The sequence below is a fragment of the Electrophorus electricus genome, chromosome 13 (assembly GCF_013358815.1).
Source record: "Electrophorus electricus isolate fEleEle1 chromosome 13, fEleEle1.pri, whole genome shotgun sequence".
In the NCBI taxonomy this organism is placed as follows: domain Eukaryota; kingdom Metazoa; phylum Chordata; class Actinopteri; order Gymnotiformes; family Gymnotidae; genus Electrophorus; species Electrophorus electricus.
In genome coordinates, this window is record NC_049547.1 from 691,531 (window position 1) to 713,201 (window position 21,671).

Sequence of the window (21,671 nt, forward strand, 5' to 3'; positions counted from 1 at the left end):
GGGATGTTGTCTTAAAATAGGATGTTATATAAATGATCAGGGCCTTTCCCTGGGAGGTCAGCGTTCCTGTTCACATGCGCCCCAGTGTAACCAGTAGAGCAGGGTCCGTCCTCCACACGCAGGGACAGCTGAGAGCAGAGGGGCTCTCGGAGGCTCGGCGCTGGCCATCCGCATGCTTGAGGAAAACTATGGATACTCCGCACTATGAATATTATTTGTTATTTAAGATTTTTTTAAAGTAAAAATAATGGCAAAAAGAAGAACAGGTGTTCATTATTGTTTTTTTATTAATAGAGGAATGCAGATTAAGGAGTGGTCAGAATTTGACTGGATATGTTGAAAGTTTGGAGTCTTTCCTCAAGTTTGGTTTCATTTTGAGTTTTGTTTGGTCCATGAAATGTCCTGATCTGTAACTGAGCGGAGAGGTCAGCTCCAGGCAGAGGTCAAGAGGTCATAGGTGACCTGAGAGATGTCGAAGGCTTGATGTGTGTGACTGGAGGACAGCATGGTTTCCATGGTGATCTTCTGGGTGGGGCTGTAAATGAAACGGGCACGGCAGGTTTCCGCGTCTTCGTCGGCCCACAGAGGGGTGGGCATTCCCGCCACAAACAGGAGCGGGAAAACACCGCTCATGAAAACACTCTGGAAGGTCTTCTTCAGAACGCCGATGTCCTTCTGTAACACACCCAGACACACCAAAGCTCGGTGGCGGCTCAAATAAACACACTCACTGCATCCTGAGCACTGCAGCCATCCTCTGTGAGACATACTCGAGTTAACGTCTTCATAAAGAACACATATCTGTGTGTAACAAACATTACACAATCCACTCCAACCAACTTCCTTCTCCAGCACACGCACACTGCTTGCACGCACGCATGCTCTTACTCACACACGCGCATGCACGCACACACGCGCGCACACACACACACACATTTTACCTTGTCAGACCTCTTCAGGTTGTTTTCCGCCTCCACCCATGACTTCTGGGAAAATTACAGACGTACAAAAGAATCTCAGTGACACAATTTGACACATGAGTAAATTTAATGAGCCATTTCTCTTAATGCAGTCTGATTGCATCTATGTGTACGTATGCGTGTGTGTGCATGTGTGTGTGTGTCTCCACACCTTGAAAGCATCCATTAGGTCAGTCTGATCCAGAACCTCAGGGAAGGTCGCTAGAACCGAACTGCAGATCAGATCTAGAACACAAACGCACCTCCACTAGTCAGGACCCACCGTGAGTGTGTGTGTGTGTGTGTGTGTGTGAGAGTGTGTGTGTGTGAGAGTGTGTGTGTGTGAGTGAGTGTGTGTGTGTGTGTGTGTTTTATATATGTACCTGCGTTTTGCATAGTGACCCTCTCCAGTAGCAGGGCGTCTGCGAGCAGCTGTCTGTACACAGCCAGCAGTGGGAGGGTGGACAGACAGCCCACTATAGTGCCAGGCAGCAAACTGGACCAACACACACACGTACACACACACACACACACACACGTACACACACACACGTGTACACACACACAAGTACACACACACCAACACACGTGTACACACACACACACACGCACACCAACACACGTACACGCACACATACACACGTACACACACACATACATGCACACGTACACACACACACACACACACACACACACACCAACACACACACACGTACACATACACCAACACACACACACCAACACACACACGTACACACACACACGTACACACACACACGTACACACACACACTTACAGCACAGGTCTTGCAGGCCTTCCAGAGCCGTGTGTGTCTAACTCCAGAACCTGAACTATTCAGGACAGCAACGCCAAAACTCTGGGCTCACACTGAACTCAGGTCAGATTTAAGGTAAACATATCTGATTTCTAAAAGTAAACATTTAACCTCCAGTCTGTGTTTCCAGTCCTGCTAGGAGTTTGTCTTTAACACGGCACACGTCTGTGTGTTTCTGTATGCACTGGTGCTCAGAGGGGAATAAGGGTCCTCTGCTGAGTTTCAGTTTCCCCCTCACGCTGTCTCAAGTGAAATACAAATACCATTGAACTGAACTAAAACTGAGTGCTGAACTGGGGTCAGTTATAAACATGTAAAAGGCAAATACCTAAGATAAAATGACTAGTGGAAGCTGGCCCTGGGTCAGATAAGATACTTGATTGATATGAGACAAAAAGAATGGCGTACAGAATCGTGTGTGTGTGTGTGTGTGTGTGTTTGTACTTGAGTTGTTCTCTGGTCCGCGTGTTTGGGGATTTGATGTTAACTCTGAGTTTTGGTAGTTTCCTGGACATTAGCACCTGCTGGAACACACCAGTGTTACTGCCTGGAGGAAGAAAAAGAGATCAGAGTGTGTGTGTGTAAAAGGTAATCTGTGTGTACTACACACACACACACACACACACACACACACTACCTCTTTTACTAGATGTGCCATCTATATCAGCCTCTCTCTCATATGGAGTCCCTCCATGCACAGTGAGCTCGTGTGTTCTGCATGAATGGGCGCGCACACACACACACACACACACACAGTTCCATAACTCTCTTCAGGCACACAGAAACATGAACATTAGACGTGTTGAGGTTTATATTTGTGTATGATGATGACTCTGAGCGTGTGACACAGGGCACCTGAGAGGCAGGAGTGTTCCACTGTCATCCAGCAGTTGGAGGAATGACCACCCACAGCTCAGATTCCCCCTCTGCCCTGTGGACTGAAGCACAGCATAAGATCTGGGGCCTTATGCAGACTTTACGCCCCCGTGAGACTCTGAGACTCTGTCCTATCTGAATCACTGCGCTCAGGAGCACGTCAGCAAAGCTACGTTAGACATTACAGACACCAGATTACACCGTGTGTTTTTTCGCTGCGTTTTTTTCTGGCAGGATGCTAAATCTCGCTGAGCACAGCACAGAATCCGTCCAGTCCGGGCGTAACGTAGGGATAACAGCAGACCAAGTCAAACATTAGCACCCTGTGTAAGCACGACGTCGTAAGGACCCGTCGGGTTTCTCAGAGACCCATGCCCAAGTTCATGACATAATTACGTTTCTGACGTAGGTGGTGCCCAGTTCAAACAGGATGCCCAGGCCGGGGGACTGGGAGTCACAGCGGAGGAAGCAGTCTCCATCCAGCACACTAGGTCGCATACCACGGACCTGCCAACAAAGGGCTACAATGGTCACACACACACACACGTACTTCAGCACTTTACAGGTCCGACTGTGTGACTAAGTAAGTTAATGGGATTGTGTGTGTTGGTAATAGTGTTACCCGTGGTGAGAAACTCCAGGCTTTCGGACTGTTTGGACTGTATGCAGCTCTGACTGTGTGTATATTGCTCAAGACCTACAAGAGAAAACAAACAAGAAAAAAGTGTCATTTTTACATTCATACTCATAACCCTAATAATAGATTCTCCTTATATTGGATTCAACTCGGGAAGCAAAAAAAACACTGTTGATCGCACACTAATGAGCAGTACTGATCACACACTAACGAGAATTACTGATCACACACTAACGAGAATTACTGATCACACACTAATGAGCAATACTGATCACACACTAAAGAGCAGTACTGAGCACAACCTAACGAGCAGTACTGATCTCACACTAACAAGCAGTACTGAGCACACACACTAGTTCAAACACACCATTCTAAAAATCAGCGAGATTAAACGGTCACAGATGAGTCAACATGTGGATTGAGGTGAAAGTGTAAAAAAATCCAATCAGACAAAAGTCTGAACAAAACAACGTCTGAACAAAACGTCTGAACAAAAACTCCGCTGGGTTTGTTTTGCCCCGGTCCTCTTCACACCCACATCACTGTGGCAGGAAGGTGTGTTGGATTCCAGCAATAATTTAAATGTTTCCAACTGACCAGAAGAAGCTGGGACAATGAAGGGCTGTGGTCACAGAGGGCAATCATGCATGTCTGTGTGCTCACTAAGATAAGAAGTAACGCAGGTTAAACATTCACATCCACGACGGCCAGCAGGGACAAACGTGACTGGGCGTTTAAACAATAAACTACTTAGATATTTATATATAAGGAAGCCAAAGTTGTAGTGACAGTATCCAGTTACTACACGTGTGTGTGTGTGTGTGTGTGCATTGATGTTGATTACCTGAGTTCCATTAAAGGCACAGAGACGGATGTGTCGACTGAGGACCGTCAGACCGACCCCTGGGGGTGGGATAAATCGACAACTCCACAGAGTCAGTGTCAAACACACTCGAGACGAGTGGGGACGAACCTACACACACACACACAACTAAATGTAACAACTAAACCTTGAATATGTCCACTCATATTTACTTAGAACACTATTTTGCCCCACAGACAGGTGTGTGTGTGTGTGTGTGTGTGTGTGTTTTACCTTGCCAGTGTCAGGTTCCAGATGGAGGTCTTTAAAACAGAGCTCTGACTGACTGAGTTTTGGCTGAATGTAATGACTGGCCCTGTAAGACATCCCTGCGCGATAAACACACATTCATACCTGCGTTACAAACGTCAGCTGCCTTTTACCTGACCTCAGGACCCTGAGGATCGTCAGGCGACATTTACCTGACCTCAGGACCCTGAGGATCGTCAGGCGACATTTACCTGACCTCAGGACCCTGAGGATCGTCAGGCGACATTTACCTGACCTCAGGACCCTGAGGATCGTCAGGCGACATTTACCTGACCTCAGGACCCTGAGGATCGTCAGGCGACATTTACCTGACCTCAGGACCCTGAGGATCGTCAGGCGACATTTACCTGACCTCAGGACCCTGAGGATCGTCAGGCGACATTTACCTGACCTCAGGACCCTGAGGATGAGCGAAAGGGTGAAGTTGTTTACCATCTGACGCCAGACATCGTCACGCAGCTCTACCAGGTCTGTACACCCCAGTACACCCATCAAACTCATCAAACCCAACTGTCACCCAGCAAGTATAAGCTGGTTTTTGGCAAGTCACAAAACAGTGACCTGTAACGTGCTCCATTTTCCATTCCAGCGGCAACACCTCCATGACATATCATATGTATATATGTGTGTGTGTGTGTGTGTGTTCCTGTAAATAGCGGTGGTCAGTCCCGAGGACAAAGCTCACTGCTGGTACCCAATGTGCCTTCGGCAGGTAGGGGGAGAAGCATTGGAAACCAGGCCCTGATGCGCGTGCACACACACACACACACTCAACCACACCCTGCTCCTTCACACTGCGCCACGTCTTTCAGACACTTTTCTTCTTGGCCAGATGGACAGACAGACTTGGTATTTCCCCCAATAATCATCAAGTTTGTTTACTGTACGCAGTGTTGGTGTGTCGTGCTCTGTGTTGAAGTCACACAGGGTGCCTGGGGTTTCTGTCAGACCGAACTCTGACCCACATCCTGGGCTGCAACAAGCAAACCCAATCCCAGCCAACCATGGTGCCTCTCTGGAGAACCCAGTTACTCAACACGGTCTCCAGCGCTCCAGAAACGTGGAACCCCCCAGAGAGGGACCGCCGAGGGACACTGCTGCTCCCGTGTGCTGGGTGGAGGTGAGGGTGCTCAGAGCTCTGCACACACCTTCCTCCAGCAGACGTGACAGGGTGGAGGTTCTGAACCCTGGAGGGATTGCTCCCATAGCAGACAACACATCAGTAGCATCCATCTACAGGCAATACACACAAACACACCTCTGATCAGTACATTACTACAGACTGTGTGTGTGTGTGTGTGTGTGTGTGTGTGTGTGTGTGTGTGTGTGTGCGTGTACCTCAGTAACAGTCTTTCGGACACTATCCCAGTCTGATGAAGTGCTGGTTTTGGTGGGGGAAAAGAAAGCATCTTCACCGTATAAACACAACACTTATAAAACGCATATTAAACACTCCTAGCGTATTGCGTCAACCAAGACAAGGATTCTCTGCATTCACGTCGCCATCTTGTGGACAGATTGGGGCCCCTCACCTTGGTTGGACGTCCAAGGGTTCGTTTTCAGCTTCCCACTCTTCATCACTTTCCTCATCTTCGCTCTGCTTCTCTTGCTCATGAGATGAGATCAGCTGCAAGAGCAGAAGAACTTCAGACCTTCAGATCTTCAGGAAAGCCTGTTCTGGCGGCTTCACAATACGACTGTAGTAACATATCCGTGGACAAACCCTGAGGTAGTTTCGGGGGACCAGGCCCCTGTTGCTGTCGGAGTCCTGGACTAGCCACCATCCATCCTCGTTCTTCTGAAGGACTCTCAGAACATCTCCCTTCTGCAGGGGCCACAAAACACATGCACGTCAGCAGAGAATGTCCTGCACACAAACTGAAGGCCCTTGCTGTACTCGACTGCTGTCATGATGCATTCACTGAAATGTTGGCATGTTCAGACTGTGCTCAGACTGTGCCGAAAACAAACTCTGTGGCTGTGCTCAAAAGAAACACTGCCGCTGTGCTCAAAACAAAGACTGTGGCTGTGCTTAAAACAAACACTGTAGGCCTCGAAGAACGTACAAATGAAATATCAGGAAACCCCCCCCTGTCAGTCAGAGCTGTGACACTCAGTGTAGCCCAGAGTTCTCTGAACACAGCGTGGACAGCCCTGAGGGGGCGTGTCTACCTGGACACTGAGGTCTCTCTGTGGACAGCCCTGAGGGGGCGTGTCTACCTGGACACTGAGGTCTATCTGAGGACAGCCCTGAGGGGGCGTGTCTACCTGGACACTGAGGTCTCCCTCCTCGTCTCCAGCGAAGGCACTCAGAACCACGTAAGATCCAGGGACCCCCTCAGCAGGAACTCTCGCTCCGTCTGCGCCTTCGTCACTAGCTGCTCTGTTTTTGGCAGCATCATCATCATCTTCTTCCTCATCTTCATCCTCCTGGCTCTCCTCATCTTTCTCCCCGATGCTGTCCTCCTCGGCATCATTCGAACTTGGTCCCACATCCCTGGACAGATCAGCCATGTCATTAAAGCTGTGCAATGCAGACCCACAGCCTTCACTCTACATACATTTAATATTTAAGAGTGTGTGTTACGCGTGTTGTGGGGCTGAACAGAGTGTGTGTGTGTGTGTGTTGCGGGGCTGAATGGAGAGTGTGTGTTATGCGTGTTGTGGGGCTGAATGGAGTGTGTGAGTGTGTGTTACGCGTGTTGTGGGGCTGAATGGAGTGTGTGTGTGTGTGTGTTACGCGTGTTGTGGGGCTGAACGGAGAGTGTGTGTTATGCGTGTTGTGGGGCTGAATGGAGAGTGTGTGTGTGTGTGTTGCGTGTTGTGGGGCTGACCGGAGAGTGTGTGTTATGCGTGTTGTGGGGCTGACCGGAGAGTGTGTGTTGCGTGTTGTAGGGCTGAACAGAGTGTGTGTGTGTGTGTTATGCGTGTTGTGGGGCTGACCAGAGAGTGTGTGTTATGCGTGTTGTAGGGCTGAACAGAGTGTGTGTGTGTGTGTGTGTGTGTTGCGTGTTGTGGGGCTGACCGGAGAGTGTGTTATGCGTGTTGTGGGGCTGAACGGAGAGTGTGTGTTATGCGTGTTGTGGGGCTGAATGGAGAGTGTGTGTTATGCGTGTTGTGGGGCTGAACAGAGTGTGTGTGTGTGTGTGTGTGTTGCGGGGCTGAATGGAGAGTGTGTGTTATGCGTGTTGTGGGGCTGAATGGAGAGTGTGTGTTATGCGTGTTGTGGGGCTGAACAGAGTGTGTGTGTGTGTGTGTGTGTGTGTTGCGTGTTGTGGGGCTGAATGGAGCGTGTGTGTTATGCATGTTGTAGGGCTGAACAGAGTGTGTGTGTGTGTGTTGCGTGTTGTGGGGCTGAATGGAGAGTGTGTTATGCGTGTTGTAGGGCTGAACAGAGTGTGTGTTATGCGTGTTGTAGGGCTGAACAGAGTGTGTGTTATGCGTGTTGTAGGGCTGAACAGAGTGTGTGTTATGCGTGTTGTAGGGCTGAACAGAGTGTGTGTTATGCGTGTTGTAGGGCTGAACAGAGTGTGTGTGTGTGTGTGTGTGTGTGTTATGCGTGTTGTGGGGCTGAATGGAGAGTGTGTGTTATGCGTGTTGTAGGGCTGAACAGAGTGTGTGTGTGTGTGTGTTATGCGTGTTGTGGGGCTGAATGGAGAGTGTGTGTTATGCGTGTTGTAGGGCTGAACAGAGTGTGTGTGTGTGTGTTGCGTGTTGTGGGGCTGAATGGAGAGTGTGTGTTATGCGTGTTGTAGGGCTGAACAGAGTGTGTGTGTGTGTTGTGGGGCTGAATGGAGAGTGTGTGTTATGCGTGTTGTAGGGCTGAACAGAGTGTGTGTGTGTGTGTGTGTTGCGTGTTGTGGGGCTGAATGGAGAGTGTGTGTTATGCGTGTTGTAGGGCTGAACAGAGTGTGTGTGTGTGTGTGTGTGTGTGTGTGTGTGTTGCATGTTGTGGGGCTGAATGGAGAGTGTGTGTTATGCGTGTTGTAGGGCTGAATGGAGAGTGTGTGTGTGTGTGTGTTGTGGGGCTGAATGGAGAGTGTGTGTTGTGTGTTGCATGTTGTGGGGCTGAATGGAGAGTGTGTGTTATGCGTGTTGTAGGGCTGAATGGAGAGTGTGTGTGTTTGTGTGTGTGTGTGTTGCGTGTTGTGGGGCTGAATGGAGAGTGTGTGTTGCATGTTGCGTGTTGTGGGGCTGAATGGAGAGTGTGTGTTGCGTGTTGTAGGGCTGAACAGAGTGTGTGTGTGTGTGTGTTGTGGGGCTGAACAGAGTGTGTGTGTTATGCGTGTTGTAGGGCTGAACAGAGTGTGTGTGTTATGCGTGTTGTAGGGCTGAACAGAGTGTGTGTGTGTGTGTGTGTGTGTTGTGGGGCTGAATGGAGAGTGTGTGTTATGCGTGTTGTAGGGCTGAACAGAGTGTGTGTGTGTGTGTGTGTGTGTTGCGTGTTGTGGGGCTGAATGGAGAGTGTGTGTTATGCGTGTTGTAGGGCTGAACAGAGTGTGTGTGTGTGTGTGTGTGTGTGTTGCGTGTTGTGGGGCTGAATGGAGAGTGTGTGTGTGTGTGTTGTGGGGCTGAATGGAGAGTGTGTGTTGTGTGTTGCGTGTTGTGGGGCTGAATGGAGAGTGTGTGTGTTGCGTGTTGTGGGGCTGAATGGAGAGTGTGTGTGTTTGTGTGTGTGTGTGTTGCGTGTTGTGGGGCTGAATGGAGAGTGTGTGTTGCATGTTGCGTGTTGTGGGGCTGAATGGAGCGTGTGTGTTGCGTGTTGTAGGGCTGAACAGAGTGTGTGTGTGTGTGTGTTGTGGGGCTGAACAGAGTGTGTGTGTTATGCGTGTTGTAGGGCTGAACAGAGTGTGTGTGTGTGTGTGTGTGTGTGTGTTGCGTGTTGTGGGGCTGAATGGAGAGTGTGTGTTATGCGTGTTGTGGGGCTGAATGGAGAGTGTGTGTTATGCGTGTTGTAGGGCTGAACAGAGTGTGTGTGTGTGTGTGTGTGTTATGCGTATTGTGGGGCTGAATGGAGAGTGTGTGTTATGCGTGTTGTAGGGCTGAACAGAGTGTGTGTGTGTGTGTGTTGCGTGTTGTGGGGCTGAATGGAGAGTGTGTGTTATGCGTGTTGTAGGGCTGAACAGTGTGTGTGTGTGTGTGTTGCGTGTTGTGGGGCTGAATGGAGAGTGTGTGTTATGCGTGTTGTAGGGCTGAATGGAGAGTGTGTGTTATGCGTGTTGTAGGGCTGAATGGAGAGTGTGTGTGTGTTGCGTGTTGTGGGGCTGAATGGAGAGTGTGTGTTATGCGTGTTGTGGGGCTGAATGGAGAGTGTGTGTTATGCGTGTTGTGGGGCTGAATGGAGAGTGTGTGTGTTGCGTGTTGTGGGGCTGAATGGAGAGTGTGTGTTATGCGTGTTGTGGGGCTGAATGGAGAGTGTGTGTTATGCGTGTTGTGGGGCTGAATGGAGAGTGTGTGTGTTGCGTGTTGTGGGGCTGAATGGAGAGTGTGTGTTATGCGTGTTGTAGGGCTGAACAGAGTGTGTGTGTGTGTGTGTTGCGTGTTGTGGGGCTGAATGGAGAGTGTGTGTTATGCGTGTTGTAGGGCTGAACAGAGTGTGTGTGTGTGTGTGTGTGTTGCGTGTTGTGGGGCTGAATGGAGAGTGTGTGTGTGTGTGTTGTGGGGCTGAATGGAGAGTGTGTGTTGTGTGTTGCGTGTTGTGGGGCTGAATGGAGAGTGTGTGTTATGCGTGTTGTAGGGCTGAACAGAGTGTGTGTGTTGCGTGTTGTGGGGCTGAATGGAGAGTGTGTGTGTTGCGTGTTGTGGGGCTGAATGGAGAGTGTGTGTGTTTGTGTGTGTGTGTGTTGCGTGTTGTGGGGCTGAATGGAGAGTGTGTGTTGCATGTTGCGTGTTGTGGGGCTGAATGGAGCGTGTGTGTTGCGTGTTGTAGGGCTGAACAGAGTGTGTGTGTGTGTGTGTGTTGTGGGGCTGAACAGAGTGTGTGTGTTATGCGTGTTGTAGGGCTGAACAGAGTGTGTGTGTTATGCGTGTTGTAGGGCTGAACAGAGTGTGTGTGTGTGTGTGTGTGTGTGTGTGTTGCGTGTTGTGGGGCTGAATGGAGAGTGTGTGTTATGCGTGTTGTGGGGCTGAATGGAGAGTGTGTGTTATGCGTGTTGTGGGGCTGAATGGAGAGTGTGTGTTATGCGTGTTGTAGGGCTGAACAGAGTGTGTGTGTGTGTGTGTGTGTTATGCGTATTGTGGGGCTGAATGGAGAGTGTGTGTTATGCGTGTTGTAGGGCTGAACAGAGTGTGTGCGTGTGTGTTGCGTGTTGTGGGGCTGAATGGAGAGTGTGTGTTATGCGTGTTGTAGGGCTGAACAGAGTGTGTGTGTGTGTGTGTGTGTTGCGTGTTGTGGGGCTGAATGGAGAGTGTGTGTTATGCGTGTTGTAGGGCTGAATGGAGAGTGTGTGTTATGCGTGTTGTAGGGCTGAATGGAGAGTGTGTGTGTTGCGTGTTGTGGGGCTGAATGGAGAGTGTGTGTTATGCGTGTTGTGGGGCTGAATGGAGAGTGTGTGTTATGCGTGTTGTGGGGCTGAATGGAGAGTGTGTGTTATGCGTGTTGTGGGGCTGAATGGAGAGTGTGTGTGTTGCGTGTTGTGGGGCTGAATGGAGAGTGTGTGTTATGCGTGTTGTAGGGCTGAACAGAGTGTGTGTGTGTGTGTGTGTTGCGTGTTGTGGGGCTGAATGGAGAGTGTGTGTTATGCGTGTTGTGGGGCTGAATGGAGAGTGTGTGTGTGTGTGTTGTGGGGCTGAATGGAGAGTGTGTACCTGTCCTGGAGCTGCAGACTCAGAGCTCTCAGCCTGTCCTGCAGAGCCCAGAGACCCTCCACCTCGTCACGTTTATGCTGGTCATAGTTCCCCACTGAAGCAGACTCATCCAACTCGGAGAAAAATAACAAGAAAGTAAGTCATTTCAGTTTTTCCTGAGTGTGTGTGTGTGTGTGCAAGAGAGAAACAGTAATGGGGGATTTCTAGTACCAGGGTTTACAGTAAAATTAAACATTAGTTAAATAATCACTTGTTATTTACAAGGGTAGGTTATGGTATGGTAGGGTTAGGGTATGGTTATTTAGGATAGGTTAGGCTAGGGTTAGGATAAGTTAGGCTAGGGTAGGTTAGGCTAGGGCTAGGGCTAGGGGTAGGTTAGGTTAGGGTAGGTTAGGCTAGGGCTAGGGCTAGGGTTAGGATAAGTTAGGCTAGGGTAGGTTAGGCTAGGGCTAGGGGTAGGTTAGGCTAGGGGTAGGGGTAGGTTAGGCTAGGGTAGGTTAGGCTAGGGCTAGGGTTAGGATAAGTTAGGCTAGGGCTAGGGGTAGGTTAGGCTAGGGTAGGTTAGGCTAGGGGTAGGGTAGTTAGGGTAGCGACTAGCTAGCGCTTGGTTAGCTAAAGCTTTGATAGAAACGAACCCTTCTCTGGATGGCCTCTGTTTCCCTTTGCAGAGTTTGTAGACTTCCTTTCTTTTTCAGTGGCATCCCAGTCTGATAGGTTTATTCTATAACTTACAAATTATTAATCAACGATTCTTACTCTAGACCCCAAAAACGTTGTTTAAGACGCTACGGATGGTTGCTAAGCTATTTCAGCCGCAGCGCAAATATATCGTCATCAAACTGCGTCTATCCCGACCAATAGGTGGCAGTGTTGCCTACAGAACTGGCCACGTGTGTTGGTTTTCAGCTTTAATTCTGAGTCCAGCAGCTACTCGACTGTTCCGTGTTTGTCCTCTGGCGAGTCAAACTGCTTCTCACTCAGAGGAGGGCGTTAGTCTTTACAAGCCTTTAGGAAAGTCACGTACGGCTGAATGAAAAATCCATTTTTTTTCAATCTGACAGATTTTTAAAATAGATTATAACTAACAATACAACCAAGGTGCATTTATAAGAACATGATAAATAAACCTTTTTTTTTTTAATTAAAATGCATCAATAACATGTCTTATACAATCATGATTAAATTTGGAACAAACTATGTTTTAACATAGGGAGACATTTTTGATTATACCTTTTTATAACATAGTATTAACATAGAAAAAAAGATTAGTGTTTGATGTGTCCAGGTTTACTGAAAATATATTTATTTCATTCCATCCATAATGTCTTGGCATAAGAACTTTTGAAGAAAAATGTTCTACTTTCTCTACCTCAATTTTACAGAAAATACTTTTTAAGATAAATGCATGTAGAAATACCCTACATACGAGGCAATATTAGGTAGTATTGAACAGTGGAGATCTAAATGAACCCAAAACCTCATCTGACATCACAACTCCTTAGTGAGGTAGCTACATAACTCATAAGGTGTTTTATGAGTATGAATTACACTCAGAACACACATCATCCCTTCTGACACACAGGGTGTAGTTAGACTATCAGTAATACATTTCTGACCACAGAACCAACAGCAGACCATTCTTTCCCCAACAGTACCACATGACCAAGATACACCCATACCAGCACAACACCAAGTGCAAGACCACTGCCACTTACCAGATGCTTTTATCCAAAGCGACTTACACTTTTGACCGAGTACAACTTGAGTAAGTGAGGGTTAAGGGTCTTGCTCAGGGGCCCAACAGTGGAAACCTGGCAGTGGTGGGACTTGAACTGGCAACCTTCTGATTACTAGTCCAGTACCTTCACCAGAGTTACCACTGCCCATCAGACTACACCATGTCAGACACTATTTATGATTATTATCAGACAACAATCATAATCATAAATAATCATAAAGGTGTCCACTGAGTATAGAAACTCACAAATGTAACTGAGTCTGGTTTTTTATATGCAGAATAATCTGGGTCCTTGAAATGTTTTAGCTTTGAATAAAAAATTCCACTGGCAGTGTTTAGTCCAGGACTAGGCTTAATCTGCCCAGAAATCTGATCATCTAGGGTAGGTCAGATGCAATAAATCATATATTAATACAGTAATAAATAATTATTTTTGAATATTTACATTCCACCCTGGAGATTAGATAGTCAAAAAAAAAAACAAAACTGCTTTTGTTGTTTAACCGGCTTGATCTTAAGAAACATGATACATCCAGCCTCAGAAACACTGCAGCTGTGCTCAAAAGAAACACCGTAGGCCTCGAAGAAAGTACTAAACATTTAGAAAGATAACATTAGTCATGCAATCATACTGCTGGTTTCTGGTCTGACAGCCTCATCTGACAGTCCAGGTGCTCAGGAGGTTCTCTGTTTACTCCCTTTATCACTGATTCAGGCCAGCATGGATGTCTGTTCTGGTAGGCGTGTTCAGTTGTCCTGTGCTGTACAGTGTAAGTGACACCTCCCTCCCTCTCGCTCACTCCTCGCAGGAGATCAGGGAGCAAGTGGCAACACCCAACACTCTGGTTCCCAACACACGTCATTCATCAGTTTGTAATGTTCGCCACAGTCTCAGTACCTGACTAACCACCACAGGTTGAACACAATGCCAGAAAATTAAGATTAGCAAAGTATTCTCTTTTATTCCAACAGTAACAGAACAAGGATACGGACAACAACCTGTTAAACACGCACACATGTTCAACATACACCATCGTCCACCACTGTGGAAACGTCTGGAGGTTTAAAGTATCGCAGCTGCTCCACTCCGACGTCCAGTGTTCAGACCTGCCAGCAGGACACGGGGCGGGTGGCTCATTCTCGGAGTGCCTTCCCATCCCGGGTCAGAGCTCTGGGAGCGGAAACGGGAGCCTGTTAAAGCACGCGGGAAACACCGCGGTGCATTAGACATTTATATTTGATATCTGGAGCTGAACGCTCGCGACAGTGGGCGCGATCGCCAAGAAGCCTGCAGTAACAAACCCGACTCGCCCGCGCGTCACTTTATACCGGAGAGGCACGCTCCCGCGCCAGTCCTCGAGGCCTACGCCAGATCCAGCTTCTTCTGCGTCTCCGTCAGTTTGTCCTGCAGACGTTTCTTCCGCCAGTCCAGAAACCTCCTCCGCACGCGGTTGGCCTGCCAGCCCGCGAGGAAGCCCGTGGCGAATGAGATCAGCGCGACGACCCGTAACGTGCGATCGGACACCTCGGCCATGTTCACCTCCGCAGCGAGCACGAGCTCAGCGCGACGCGCGCAGGCACGTGGGCTGGGCTGCGTGGCTCACGTGACACGCTTCTACGGAGTCTCGCGGCCCAATTTGTGCAATTGCATGAGAAAGTCGAAATCAAGTCTTTACTTCATTGTGCAAATGAAATACACAATAAAGAAAAACGTTTAAACAGACAAAGTTGCGTGAACGGTTTGAAAAACAGCACGCTGTCACATGCGTCCGTAAAGGCTCGCACTATGAAGGCTTTGACGTGTAATGTCCGGTAACGCATCGCTTCAAATCCAGTTTACTGGATAATGTTTTCGGGTGTTTTTTTTTTTCCTTCCATGACTTTGTAAAATAAAAACTAATGTACTGAATGGATGGATGCTGTGAGGATGGGATCACGCCTCTCAAGTTGCTACGCAACAGCCGTCTTTGGTCACGCACGTGCGCGGTGCATACTGGGAGTATCCGCGCGACGCTGATTCAGTTACCGAAGGCAGGCGCGAGGACGCTGAAAATGGTGCAGCACCCAGCAGCGGAGAAGGCGCCGCGCTCGCGGGACGGTGCGTCCTGCGCGAGCCCCTCGCTCTGAGACTCTCCCGCGACGACGGAACAGGTCAGCAGCCTTATCTCACCCTTTTGCCTCGAGCCCCGTCACGTCCCGGGCGACGTCTTCGTTAGCGTTCGCGCGGAGCTGCCTGGTGCATATCGGTATCCTGTCAGTAGCGCCCGCAAACGCGCGAGCTGGTGCTGGTATTTGGCACGCGGAAGTCTGGCGCAGACGTAAGACTTTGTTTTACGGGACGGTGTGGCGCTGGGCTCGCGCCGAAAACAGATGCGCTTCATTTTTATGCATTTGATTTACGCTAAACAAATATGAATAATTAACGCACACGCAGCAGAATGCAGCTCGACGCCGCGGCTGTGGCCTGCTCTGGGGCTTGTAGTGTGGGCTCGCGGGACGCTGGCACGCTCGTCAGTCTTCCTCCCGCTAACGGACGACATATCCCACAATGCCTGTCGCTCACCGCTCCAGCGCGGGGGGGCCTTTCTATCTTGCTCTGATTGTTTGACGTGCGCCCAATAAGTGGCGGCCGAAGGCTCCTTTTAGGGCGGGACTAGCTTTAAAGGCTGCCCATTGGTTCAGAGCACATCTGGGCGGGCCTAGGAGCGCTGGGCAGACTCGCGCGCCGCCTGCCCGTCACTAGGACGACGCCCATGCGTCCAGAGCTTGCGCTGGGCTCGAGCTGCAGTGCGGACAAACGTGTGACTGCGGGAGCGTCGGTAGAGCCCACGGCAGGACGTCCGGACGCACAGCAGCGCCGAGCTCCCGTCTGTCTGTGGCGCACGCGCGCACACGCCAGAATCTGGGAAGCATGTCCATCACGCGCACGCTTCCAAAGCCTCTACGGGTTACGCACGCGCCAGCTGTAAGTGTTGTTTCATTTGCCGTGGTTGGCACTTTTCCGGGTGCGGGCACTCCCCGACCAAGCGGCTCTGCGTGGGCGCGCGACATCCACACCCTCGCTCGCTCTCGAGTGAAGGTGAGAGGCAACACACAGGAAGCAGAAATCAGCCAGCGTGCAGAAACGGTTAGGAGACGTCTGGGATGTTCCCCTGCACTCGTATTGTTGGGACAGTTGTTCATCAGTCCCACTCTGCACAAAACGTGAGAGCCTCTGCAGTTTGGCGCATCTTTAAGTGATCTCACAGACCTAATCTAAAAGATTTATACTTTTCTGGAAAAAACTCGGAAAACCTTTACAGTCAGTTGGATGTGTAGCACGGTGATGGTGTTTCCGTGATCAGTTTGAGCTGTAGCTTCCAGTGTCGGTCCTCGGATCAGTACGGTCGTGTCATCCTTCCCGTTCACACTTACAGTGACACTGGAGCATGTCTTTGTGGACAGGTTTGTCCCTGGTCACGTGACCGAGGTGGAGCCTTTTCCTGCTCAGACCACATCAGCCCAGACCAGGGCTCTCTCTGGCTGATACCCGACACCAAACCGACATCAGAGAAAGTCGGAGGGAGAGAGAGGGAGGTCAGTCGTGGCTGTACAGCAGCAGGACGCTGCTCTGTGGCTGCACCTGCGTACAGATCACCGCCAAGCCCTCTGTGGCCTCTGGGAACTAAGGTGTTTTTTTTCCCTTTTCAGTAATATTCTGAGTAATTATCTGAGCCAGCAGCATTGTGGGAAAATGCTTTTTCCTGGCATACAGAGATGGTGCACCGTTTGCTGCTTCATAGCATAAAACACAATGTGATTTAAAGCCTAATGAGTTTTGGTTTCTCCCAGATTAATGATTGTGTTTAGCAAGCTAATTTACAATGCCAGACCACAAACACACATGTCGCTAAAATGAGTCTAGTGAAAGAAGAGAAATTCCAACAACTCTCAAAAATAATTTCTGACTATAGTCTGACAAACATCTTGAGAGAGAAGAGTGTCTCTGAACGGCAGCCAGCAGCGTGAAGGCGGAGGTCTTCCGGTTTGTTTAATGGGAGTCGAGACAGAAGGACCCAGGAGGGTTCCTCTTGACTGGGCCCCTCTCTCTTCTGAGAGGGTTCTCAAAATGGGGCCGATTATTTAGGTGTCTTAATGTTTGCCAGTGGCATTTTATTCAGATTTTATTAAAATCACATTGGAGTCGCATAATACCAGCAGCCCCAGAACAGCGCGGCGTGCCACAGCACATGCATACCTGCGCGGTATGCGCACGAGTATTTAGTGGTGATGCGATTGTGATGTCGCGCTGTCAGACTGACCTGTGGGATTTTAACCTAAATGAATTGTTTGTCAAGTTGTGTGAACACTGATTTATTTTTTTAAACCAAACATCCCTGGGAATCCCTCTGGACATAAACACGTGTGTATGTGAGGGCGGTCGCTGTATTGCTGACGTCCGTAATATCACTATTGCTAAGCTCAGTGTCACAGATGAACTGCGGCTCTGCTGTGTAGCCGAATTCCACAGTAATCGCTGCTGTAACTGTGGAACTGTCTCACGCAGCCTCGTCTCTGCATGCTGTTCTTCTCATTCTCTTCTGGCCATTTGCCAGGACTTTACAGGAAAACCACTCCAGCTTGTTCCCGTAACATATGCCGGCCCGCTCTACCATCCCCTCGCTCAGTGGGAGACTTGTTTTAACTTTGTTGATTTGTTTGTATTAAAAACAACACCAGATTACATCTTTCTGTTTATAGTATCTGCATTTGCATGTTTGATTTCTGCAGATGGGTCTGTCCGCTGCTTGCCTGCCGTGTGCCCGTGCCTGTTTGCACTTTTCACTACTGTGGTTTGTTCTGTGTAAAACTAGAAGTTTATCTGATATTTGTTAAGAAGAAATAACTTCACCTTCTATTAAAGCTTCACATGTGATGCCTACGTGAGTAATGTGCCTTTGATGCTGTAGGTGTTGGATTGTTGATTTCTGCGTGTGTGTGTGTGTGTGTGTGTGTGTGTGCGTGCGCGCGCATGTGCATGGGCAGGTGAATGGCAGGGTTGGGTAAAGAGCAGGCCAGCCAATGCAGTGTGTAGGCCCAGGAGTCCACGTCGACGAAAACATGAACGGGTCGGGAGAGCAGGTGGACATCCTCCCCCCCAACTGTATGGTCAAGGAGCGATGGAAAGTGGTGAGTGTGTGTGTGTGTGTGTGTGTGCCAGATGCCTTTCTGGACTGCCCTGGTGCCAGATCGGGTTCTGTCCAGCTTCTAGATGTCCCACCTTCAGCATGGGTCAGATGTGTGTGTACGACTGTCCCGTGCTGACTAAGTCTCTCTTTGAAGACTCATGGAGGACAACAGTCCTGCTCTCAGCACGCGCATCAGCTGTCCTGCTCAAGCAGATATGAGAGGGTTGGTTTGAAGGTGCTTGAAGGTGTCGTGACTGTATGTCTCCACCAAGCTCCAAGCCAGCAGCCCTTATGGTCCTCTGGAGCCTACAGGAGAGACAGTGACATGACGACACCAGGATCAGATGTTCATGAAAAACCCCATGCTCTGAGTGTCCATGATGTCGTCATCTTCTCATCTGTGGTTCAAGTTGGGTGGCGCAGGATAGGATGTGTGGGACTGGTTTTCCTCGGTACAGTGTTTGAGATGCCACGCCACAGGACTGCTGTCTGTGTCCAGGGAGAGGCCGGTCAGCTTTGCTCCTGGAGATCTGTTGCTGTAGAGAGTTTAGCACCAAGCACGCATGGCACTGACAGTCCAGTGCGCTTGAAGATCAGATACGACGGCATTTACATTTACAGCACTTATCTGACACTTTTATCCAAAGCCACTTCGAATTCTGACTGAACACAGCTTGAGTAAGTGAGGGTTAAGGGTTCAGGGGCCCAACAGTGGAAACTTGGCAGTAGTGGGACTTGAACTGGCAACCTTCTGATGACTAGTCCAGTACCTTTTGGCTGGTATTGTTATCTAGAACAGCTTGTATAGTTACTGGTTCGTACTCTACCTGCTTGTCTTACCAGGTGACTGCTGGAGCAGCGAAAGCTGAACATCGCGCAGTGTAATCTGGGGTTGTGATTTTTATTAAAACTTGATCAAATCAGAATGCGTTACGATATTTGGTACTATATACTGAAAACATGGGAACAATAAGATTCTTAGTCAAATTAAACTATTAGCTGCTAAAAAAAGATGAACGGTTGTGTTTGAATGACTATTTTATATATATATATATATATATATAAAAATATAAATTCTAAACGTGTGTGTGCAGCTGAAGAAGATTGGGGGTGGTGGCTTTGGAGAGATCTATGAGGCGCTGGACTTGCTAACCAGAGAGAACGTGGCTCTGAAGGTGGAGTCAGCACAACAGCCCAAACAAGTCCTCAAGATGGAGGTGGCTGTGTTGAAGAAACTCCAGGGTACGTGTGTGTGTATATGTGAGAGAGAGAATGAATTATGAACGGGAGAAGACGGGTAGAGGGTGAGAGGAAGGACAATGTATTAGAGAGGTGGAGGCCATAAGGGCTGGAGGAGAGTGAAGGGAGATGAGATTGATCGGAGATGAGCTGTTTTTGTCTGCTGCATTCAGTGTGTTGCAGTAACTCATCAGCTTTCATTAGTGAATCATTAAAAGCAAATGTGCCCACAAGTACAGCAAGGGATAGTGTCCACACACACACACACACACACACACACACACAGCACGGGACCATTTAGATTAATACCCAGCTGTGTGGAGTTATGACTCAGTTAATATGGGAGAGTGCTTAAAGTCACACAACATGCGTGCTCTCACACACCCACAAGGCTGAAATATTTTCATGACTGCATTTTTGTGCTTGGCAAGTCAGTGTGTCACAGTTCTAGGGCAAAGATACCACTGGGAAAGAAGCTCCGTGTGTGTTATTTTGTACTAGATTAATAGTGGATTCATGGTTCAGGGGTGTTAGTTCAGTCCTGCAGTGAAGTATCAGGCTTGTAACGCTGATCACTGGTGGTGTTTTTCTCAAACAGGGAAAAACCATGTGTGTAAGTTCATCGGCTGTGGCAGAAACGAGAAGTTTAATTATGTGGTCATGCAATTACAGGTATGACATAGAACTACTGTCCAACCTGAGAGTGTGTCTGTGTGCGTGCGCGTGCTGTGTCTATATGTCTACACTGTGTGTGTGTGTGTGTGTGTGTGTGTGTGTGCGCGTGCATGCATGTGGTGTGTTTACTAAGCCCTGCTCTCTGTGCCTCCGGCTCTCCGTAGGGGCGGAACCTAGCGGATCTGAGGCGGAGTCAACCCCGAGGGACCTTCTCCGTGAGCACCACCCTGCGTCTCGGCAAACAGATCCTGGAGTCGATCGAGGCCATCCACTCTGTGGGCTTCCTCCACCGGGACATCAAACCTGTGCGCCAGCATGCCGACGTCTCTGTCGTTGTCTGGTTTTCTTGAGTTTTCTTGAGTTCTGCTGTAGCTCTGTTTAAACACACTGACCACACGCTGTCTCTACTTAATCAAGGCAGACAGTTTGTGAATCTTTTGGTTTTTCTTGATTTTTTTAAATTCTTTTATTTCCTTGTGATGTCAGTAGCTTCCTTTGATGCTGGTGACGCACATATATAATTATAATATTTTGACAACGAAATCTGGTGTGACACAGCACAGCGCAGCAGGTGTTTACGTCACCTGACATTTTCCTGGATTTGACGCTCACTCCCTGCACAGTTTTAACTGTGGTCCTTCTCTACTGAAGCTGATATCTTTGTTGCGTTGTTTGTCATCATTGTTGCCAAGTTCAGCATGCCTGCATGAACACAAAATGGAAACATTAATAAGTGAAATATTAACGTTACACCTATTAGTCAGACTGATTGGCGCTCTGTTCAGACTGTAGACACATGCACCGTGTGAGATGTTTGTGTTCATGTGGCTGTCAGTGACATCGTGTTCTTCACACAGTCAAACTTCGCCATGGGCCGCCTGCCGTCCACATACAGGAAGTGCTACATGCTGGACTTCGGCCTGGCGCGCCAGTACACCAACACCAGTGGAGACGTGAGACCAGTGAGTATCTCAGTCCAGGCCCAGCAGGGAGGGATTTATACTGGACAGGCGCCCTTGTAGAGGAGATGACCTCTAGATGTCTTGGGTTGCCACGTAAAGTACATGTGCAGTTAAAGTTATTCTTTTAAGGTAGTGGAAGCATTTTTATTAATTTATACACACACACACACACACACACACGTAGTGGGAGCTCAGTGGTTAAGGTACTGGACTAGTAATCAGAAGGTTGCCAGTTCAAGTCCCACCACTGCCAGGTTTCCACTGTTGGGCCCCTGAACAAGACCCTTAACCCTCCATTACTCAAGTTGTACTCAGTCAGAATTATTTGGATAAAAAGCATCAGCATTTAAATGCTGTAAATGTAACACGAGCACACATTCTCACACATGCGTGCACGCACTTGTGGCGTTGGTTTAACAATCAGTTGAGCCCATTCTGATTATTCTAACGTGTGTGTGTGTGTGTGTGTGTGTGTGTGTATATATATATATATGTGTGTGTGTATATATATATATATATATGTGTGTGTGTGTATGTGTGTATATATATATATATATATATATATATATATATATATATATATATATATGTGTGTGTGTATGTGTGTATATATATATATATATATATATATATATATATATAT

At 48.5% G+C, this 21,671-nt stretch overlaps 3 protein-coding genes across 14 annotated transcripts in view; 1 reads left to right on the forward strand and 2 right to left on the reverse strand.

The window, feature by feature from the left end:
- Positions 1 to 269: 269 nt before the first annotated feature.
- nphp1 (nephronophthisis 1) lies at positions 270 to 12,219 on the reverse strand. 4 transcript variants are annotated; one of them, XM_035532855.1, is made up of 18 exons: positions 11,882 to 12,219; positions 11,247 to 11,359; positions 6,708 to 6,936; positions 6,163 to 6,264; positions 5,972 to 6,066; positions 5,778 to 5,820; positions 5,588 to 5,672; positions 4,404 to 4,498; positions 4,152 to 4,280; positions 3,293 to 3,367; positions 3,067 to 3,177; positions 2,650 to 2,732; positions 2,432 to 2,562; positions 2,239 to 2,341; positions 1,343 to 1,455; positions 1,132 to 1,205; positions 942 to 983; positions 270 to 675 (listed from the first exon to the last, which is right to left on the reverse strand). In XM_035532855.1, the coding sequence occupies exons 1-18, from the start codon at positions 11,945 to 11,947 to the stop codon at positions 427 to 429; spliced, it is 1,938 nt and encodes a 645-aa protein (XP_035388748.1). In that variant the 5' UTR covers positions 11,948 to 12,219; the 3' UTR covers positions 270 to 426. The 4 variants fall into 4 exon arrangements, with proteins under 4 accessions (XP_035388748.1, XP_035388747.1, XP_035388746.1 ...); XM_035532854.1 differs by having other exon boundaries at positions 942 to 986; positions 11,247 to 11,356; positions 11,882 to 12,213; XM_035532853.1 differs by having other exon boundaries at positions 942 to 986; positions 11,882 to 12,210.
- Positions 12,220 to 13,920: 1,701 nt separating this feature from the next.
- LOC113592062 (mitoregulin-like) lies at positions 13,921 to 14,606 on the reverse strand. Of its 6 annotated transcripts, none has more exons than XR_004776791.1 (2): positions 14,296 to 14,606; positions 13,921 to 14,155 (listed from the first exon to the last, which is right to left on the reverse strand). XR_004776791.1 is itself a non-coding variant. In XM_035532858.1 (2 exons), the coding sequence occupies exon 1, from the start codon at positions 14,516 to 14,518 to the stop codon at positions 14,348 to 14,350; it is 171 nt and encodes a 56-aa protein (XP_035388751.1). In that variant the 5' UTR covers positions 14,519 to 14,606; the 3' UTR covers positions 13,921 to 14,155; positions 14,314 to 14,347. The 6 variants fall into 6 exon arrangements, 2 of the variants coding, with proteins under 2 accessions (XP_035388751.1, XP_035388750.1); XR_004776788.1 differs by having other exon boundaries at positions 13,921 to 14,175; XR_004776790.1 differs by having other exon boundaries at positions 14,287 to 14,606.
- A 361-nt stretch (positions 14,607 to 14,967) lies between these two features.
- The window catches only part of ttbk1b (tau tubulin kinase 1b), a 28,562-nt gene continuing 21,858 nt past the window's right edge, over positions 14,968 to 21,671 (forward strand). For 2 of the 4 annotated variants that reach the window (XM_035532848.1, XM_035532852.1), the window contains exons 1-6: positions 14,968 to 15,135; positions 18,010 to 18,153; positions 19,247 to 19,394; positions 19,990 to 20,063; positions 20,231 to 20,371; positions 20,924 to 21,028. In XM_035532848.1, the coding sequence (XP_035388741.1) occupies positions 18,046 to 18,153; positions 19,247 to 19,394; positions 19,990 to 20,063; positions 20,231 to 20,371; positions 20,924 to 21,028 (576 nt within the window). In that variant the 5' untranslated portion in view covers positions 14,968 to 15,135; positions 18,010 to 18,045. Of the gene's footprint in view, positions 15,136 to 15,792; positions 15,950 to 16,100; positions 16,189 to 18,009; positions 18,154 to 19,246; positions 19,395 to 19,989; positions 20,064 to 20,230; positions 20,372 to 20,923; positions 21,029 to 21,671 lie in introns of those variants that run through there. The other 2 variants (XM_035532849.1, XM_035532850.1) reach the window with 2 other exon arrangements.